We start from the raw sequence: 6,693 nt of genomic DNA on the forward strand, positions 1-6,693 counted from the left end.
CGGCCCAAGTTTGCGCCGATTTTGGGGTGAAATGGACAGCGCCCGGACGGGCGGGACGCGCGCGTTTGTCCTCCCCTGGCCCGCCTGCCGGTGGCACAAAGCAACCCCCCCCCCCCCCGCGCGCGTGCCATTTGGCGCCATTTTCCCCCAAACCCTCCCACGTCCCGCGGCCCCCTCCTTCCCCCGTCCATGGCCGACGCCCAGCCGAATTCCGGCGGCCTGGCCGTCAACCCGCCCGGAAAGGTCAAGAAGAAGGCGGCCAAGGCGCCAAGGAAGCCGCGGTCGGAGTGCACGCCGGAGGAGATCGCCAAGTTGGACGCGGAATCGGCGAAGAGGAGGAACCAGAGGGCGGTCGTCAAGGACAATGCCGCCGCGGCCAAGTTCGCCGCCGAGTGCGATGCGATGGAGGCCGCGCGGCGCAAGGCCGAGGTCGACGAGAAGAAGGACATCATCAACAAAGCGCACGCCCTCCTCATGCTTGGCATTTGCCATCCAACCGGTTTCTCTACAGCGGTCGTCGGCCCGGCGAGCACAGGCTCGTCGGTCGCCCGGCCTCCGCAGGCCCAGTCGCCGATGTCGCGGACCATGCCTATGTCGCCCGGCTTTCCCCCGCCAAGGCACGACGCCCAGACCCGTTTCTCGGGGTCGCCGGACGTTGGTGTGATCGAGCCGTCCACCCCGCGCCCCTCGGCCGTCATCGACCTCAATGTCACGCCTGGGTCCAGCAGCAGCGGCCAGCCGTCCATCGAGATGCAAAGAAAGCAAGCACGGCCAGCGTTTACGTGCACCATGCCGTCCCCCCGCGTCTTGTTCGACGGAATGCCAACACCAACGCCACCGGTCGACGACCCCTTCTACAACCAGTTCATGGAGGATGTGATCTACGAGGGTGGGCAGGGCCGTGCCTACGACCCCGACGGGACCCAAAGTCAGGATGGCCGCGCCCAGTTCGTTGCCTATGAAGAGGCCGACGATCGTGCTGACTACGACCATGGTGACTCGTGGCATGAAGATGATGACATCTATTGCGAAGGTGATGGTGATGAAGAAGAAGGAAATGACATTAATATTGGTGGCGAGCCATTGTTCATCGACGAGCTCACCCAAAGAGCGGAAGCACAAAAAAGGAGGAAGAGCATTCGCACGGGTTCATATACCCAAGAGGAGGACAAGTTGATTTGCCAATGTTGGATGGAGATTAGCCAAGATCCGAGGACCGGCGCGCAACAAAAGGGCCTTGTTTTTTGGACGAGAGTCCACAAAACATTCCATGAAAGGAAGATGTTTGAGCCCGACCAAATTACAAGCAACTGTGGCATCACCTCAATTCAAAAGAGGTGGTTGTTCATCGAACAAGAGTGTAACAAGTATTGCGCCGCTTTGAGAGCGTTGAAGCACGTCCCGTGAGTGGTCTCGGCGTTGGGGACATGGTATGCTCTCCTCATCCTAGTCCTTTCCTTGCTACGGCCATGAGACTTCGGCCTTGTATATGTTTGCATGTTCAATTGTTGTTGATCATGTGGTGTAGGCATTTCAATCTTTGGAAGCATTCAAGGCCCGGCACAATGACAAGCCATTCTCTCTTACGCATTGTTGGACGATCATCAATAATTGCCCCAAGTTCAAGGATCAATACCGTGAACTTCAAAGGAAGAGAGGCAAGAAGACGACCAAGTTCGCCGGAGGTGGAGATGGCGAGGCGTTGAAGAGGCCGAGGGGCAAGACCAACTCCAAGGTGGACGACATACGTGATGCCTCATCCATGGCCTTGCGTGAGACTTTGCATGACATGATGTCTCAAAAGGATGTGAGGGACAAGAAGAAGCGGCAAAGCAAGGACGAGCAAATGAAGCAATACCTAGAGCTTCAAAGGAACAAGCTTGAGATGGAGGAGGCGGCCAAGAGGAGGAAGATCGACATGGAGGAGGCGTCCCGGCAAAGGCAGCTCGACATCGAGGCCGCCAATATCTCGGCCAGGCAGCTCGACATCGAGGCCACCAATGCCGCAACCAAAGCAAAGGAGGTGGCCCTTGCGATCATGAGCGTGGACTTGACCAAGATGAGCGAGAAGACAAGGAGCTAGTTCGAGGCCAGGCAGAAGGAGATGTTCGACGCCGACGGCCTGAACTAGGTCGTCCGATCGGCCGTGGCTGTTCTTTTTGGAGGCTGGCATGGGTGCCGCCCGCCCGCTGGGCCGCCGGCTGTGTGCCGGCGAGAAACACATTCATTTTGGAGGCTGGCTGTGTTGCCGGTGAACAAAACTATTCATTTTGGAGGCTGGTTGTGTTGCCGGCGAGGACGCGTAGGCCGCTGGCTGTGTTGCCGACGTGAACTAGGGCCGCTGGCCTGAACCAGGACTTGGTATTTGAAACGTTGTTCTGTTTTAAAATGGAGCCGGACAAGATGGAGCGAAAGGATGCGGCCGCGCGCTGGGGCATGGCCACCGCATCCCAGGACACGCCCGGACACGACCCCGTCGCCCTACCCAGATGGACTGAATCCGGAAAAAGCGAACGTTCGTTTGGCGTCGCGCGGTGGAGTTGGCCTTATGTATGACCTTTTAAAAAGGAAACGCTGCCCTAAAAAAAGGAAACGCTGATTTTTCTTTTTTGAGGGGAGAGGAAACACTGATTGGCCTGGGATGCGAGCTAAAAGGGCAAATCCTATACGGCGCCCTCAGCGCCCGTTACAAGGTTAGCGGTACAGGGCGCACACCCCCACCTGTCCGCGCTGGGCTGGCCCACGTTTCATTTTTTCGGTATTTAAAGACACAAAAAAGAACACATGTACGTGTACCGTCATTCGAACAGGGAATCGCGTGGTTCAACATTCGCTACCATAACAAACCAGCCACCCGCCCTTCATGTGTTTAGTAATAGCTTTTACTTCTTTTCCTCTTTCCCTTTTTTTGCTGGAACGGTTTTGTTCTTTTTTTCTATTTTTATTCATTTCCATTTTACTTTACTTTGCTAAACTTTTTTTATAATAAATGAATTTTCGTTTCAAATTTGTAATCTGTTTTAGAAATTTGATGAACCTCTTTTTTCAAATTCAATGCACTTTTTTCAAATTTGATGAACTTTTTTTAAATTCGATGAACTTTTTTAAAATTCAGTGAACTTTATTCAAATCCAATTAACATTTTTTCAAATCGGGTGAACTTTATTTCAGATCCGATGAACTTTTTTCATATCCGATGAACATTTTTTCAAATCCGATGAACTTATTTGCAAATCCGATGAACTTTTCAAGTCCGATGAACTTTTTTTTCAAATGCGATGAACTTTTTTCATATGTGATGAACTTTTTTTTAAATCCGATAAACTTTTTTCAAATCCAATGAACTCTTTCAAATTTGATGAGCTTTTTTTTAATATCCGATGAATTTTTTTTCAAATTTGTGAACTTTTTTGAAAGCTTCATGTACATTTTTGAATTCACGAACTTCCAAACAGTAATTCTCTGAACCTCTTTTTCAAATTTATACTTTCTTTTCAAAATAATGTATACTGGGTATATATAATATATGTTAACTGAAGCAAAGGTAAAATAGAACTAGTTCCTAGTTTTAGCCAAACATATGATCGCAGCCTAGTGGTTATGAGCTTCTGCTGTCTATGCCCGTGTCCCGAGTTTGAATTCTACTACTCCCAGAGAATTAGTTTCGGTTTTTATTTCGCGGCGTGGTTGCTTCTATTGTTGGGCCGGTCCAGCTGCGCAGCGCGTGAGCGCCAGTTGCAATAGTGGGCGCTAAAGGCGTTGTATAGGAGGTCCCAGGCTCCCAGCTAAAAGGGCTGAACGGCTGTCCCGAGTTGATTTTTGGTCTTGTGGGCCGTTTTGTCCCTACGGGCTTTACATTTTAGGTTAAAAAGGCCGAAAAAAAATCTAAGAAGGTCAAAAGCCCTAAAATGGGCAAAATAGCCCCAAACATTGTTAAAAGGGCTGACTTGGGCTGCACGTCCTGTTGGGCATAGGCCATGCCGATCCGCGAATAAAAGGGATGTGCCGGGTCGGCCTTAAAGCTTGGCTTCGGAGATCGACCTTGTTTCGTTGTGGGCCGAAGGCTGTCCCAACCCTTTTATTCCCGTGCCGCGACATGCCAAAATTTTGTGCCCATGGGCTGGCCTTAATAGCATGGTCCATAAATACCCGTGCCTTCACTTGTTGAAATTGCCTCCAGCCGTCGGCACCGCCATGGACGGCAGTTGTCGCATACCCCTACGGTATCCACCACCACCTCGCGCGGCAATCCCCTACCCCATCCACCCCCTCTGCCCCACCCCTGTCGCACCATCGAGGCCCTAAACTGGAAGGCACAATGCCACCTATGTTTTGCCGCGGCTACGTGAAAGGCGCAAACCACATAGCAGCAGGTGCGCCACAACAGTTGGTACGCGCTCTCACTTGTCCCCATTGCGCTCGCCAAATGTATATGTCGTGCTTTTGGTGTAATGCCGCAAAGGTGTATATTTTTTGTTTCCAAATTTGATTGAAACACAATGTGATGTGAACATGAATTCCTTGGCATGATTTGTTGGATCTCCGCAACTCGCTCTTTTTACGTTGGCATAGATGCAGTATGGATGATGACACGACATGAAGTTTTAGAGTTAATTTGGATTGTTTATGCACAAGGGAATAAGAGATATAAGCAAAACGATTTGTAGGTATCCAGTTTTAGGTTAGCTAGCTGCTGGAGAAGAGCATAAAAATTTCATGGAAATCTTCTCTCTCATGTACGTACATCCAAATATAGCAATATTCCAACTATAGCCGTTCTCGGCTAAGCATGGAACTTATCTCCCCACCACACGTCCATCCACCTCATCGGCGCCGATCGCAGCCATGAGGCGCAACTCGACTCGTCCATTGACAACTGATTCACCGGAAATCACGGCTGGCGCCACTGTAATTTCGTATCCATGCCGCAGGCTGCGGTGGCTGCAAACCGGAGTTCAAAAGGCGCGGGAGCGGGGAGACCCGCTCTACGTCCTCTTCTCTTCCCCCATTCCTTCCACCACCATCTCTCCCGACCATAAGGCGGAATCTCGATCCCTTCCACCACCCTAGCGCCTCGCCTCCATCTCCACACCAAGGATACGCACACCCATTCGTCCCACGCAAGGCGCGATGGAGCGGCGGCCAGAGCTGCGGCGGTCGATGACGCTCTCGGAGCAGCTGTCCAGGCCCGACCCGGCCATCCGCGAGTTCCTCAAGATCCCCGACGACAACAGCCACCTGAGCGCTGACGCTGGAGGAGGTGGAGGCAGCGGCGGCACGATCAACTGGAAGCCGCTGCGCGACCGTCTCCGGCTCCGGCGCTCCGTGAACGCCTGGTCCAGCCCGTCGGAGAGGCCCAGCACGGCGGACGGCGCCGGTAGCCTGAAGAACAGCGGCAGCGGCAGCAACCGCAGCCACAAGTACATCTACGCGCAAGGTGAGGCCACGGCGGCCTTCTGCCGCACCTCCTCGCTCCGCCAGACTCCCGCATTCTCGCGCGCGGCCTCCAATCGTGTGGGTTCCAACGCCACGATCGGGCGCTCTCCCCCCGTGGTCGGCGACGAGGGCTCCGAGGACGAGTCAGATCAGGACGAGGACGAGGAGGAAGGCAAGGAGGAGGAGGAGGCGCCGACGGCGCAGATGTCCCTGATGGCGCTGCTGGAGCAGACGGACAGCTGGGACGAGGAGGAGGAGGAGGAGCAGGCCGCGGCAGGCGCCGGGGCCAGCAGCAAGAACGCGCACGCCGAGGAGGAGGAGGAGGACGGCGAGGGGCGCGAGGAGGAGATGGTGCACGTGTGCTGCGTGTGCATGGTGCGGCACAAGGGCGCGGCCTTCATCCCGTGCGGCCACACATTCTGCCGCCTGTGCTCCCGCGAGCTCTGGGTCAGCCGCGGCAACTGCCCGCTCTGCAACGGCTTCATCCAGGAGATCCTCGACATCTTCTGATCAAACCAACCTCATCTTCCTATCTGTCCGTCCGACTCTTGATTCTTCGGAGGTTGATGGCGAGTGAACGGCCAACGCGCCACCCTGCTCTGAAACTGAGACCCGTGTCATATCGTAGGTAAATTGGTACATCAATCAACATGATGACGCTCTGTCTGCGATTTATTTCTGGAATATGATTAACTGTATCAAGTGTACTTAGTAATGTTTTGGAATAAGAATGGGATGCCTACAATGATACTCCCTACCTTCGCGCCCTCCCGCGCCCCCAGCTCTCTCTCCCCCGCGCCGGTAGCCGCTCCGGCTCCGGCGGCCACCCACCCTCCGGCGTGCATGGCCAGCCGGGTCCAGCTCTCGGGCTCCCCTTCCGCCAGCTCGGGCCCCTCCTCTCCCGCGGGCCGCGGCCACCCTGCCCCACCGGCAGCCCCGCCCGCCCCGCGGCTCCGCTCCCTCATCGTCGCCCCGCCCCTGCCGCCGACGCGGGGCGTCGCCCCTCCTCCCCCGCCGCCGCGGACCTCTCCGGCTGCTCCCGCCGCGGGCGATGATGGAGCCCCCTGGCAGTTTGTGCGGAGCCGCAAGGATCGCCGACCGCCGGCTTCGAATAGGCAGCCTGTCTGGCTCCTCTCGTCCAGGCCGCGGAGTCCAACCCTGCCTGCTGCGCTGCACGGATGCTGCTACAACTGCGGCGAAGACGATGGCCACATCTCGCGTCACTGCACCAACCCGACGAGATGTGTGCGCTGTGGA

At 55.0% G+C, this 6,693-nt stretch overlaps 1 protein-coding gene across 1 annotated transcript; it reads left to right on the forward strand.

The window, feature by feature from the left end:
* The first annotated feature begins 4,989 nt into the window (after nt 1–4,989).
* Nucleotides 4,990–6,181, forward strand: LOC109775978 (uncharacterized). The gene has a single exon (XM_020334677.4). It carries the CDS (start codon nt 5,131–5,133, stop codon nt 5,944–5,946), a length of 816 nt encoding a protein of 271 aa, XP_020190266.1. The 5' UTR covers nt 4,990–5,130; the 3' UTR covers nt 5,947–6,181.
* The last annotated feature ends 512 nt before the right edge of the window (nt 6,182–6,693 follow it).

The sequence above is a fragment of the Aegilops tauschii genome, chromosome 3, assembly GCF_002575655.3.
Source record: "Aegilops tauschii subsp. strangulata cultivar AL8/78 chromosome 3, Aet v6.0, whole genome shotgun sequence".
Lineage (NCBI taxonomy): Eukaryota > Viridiplantae > Streptophyta > Magnoliopsida > Poales > Poaceae > Aegilops > Aegilops tauschii.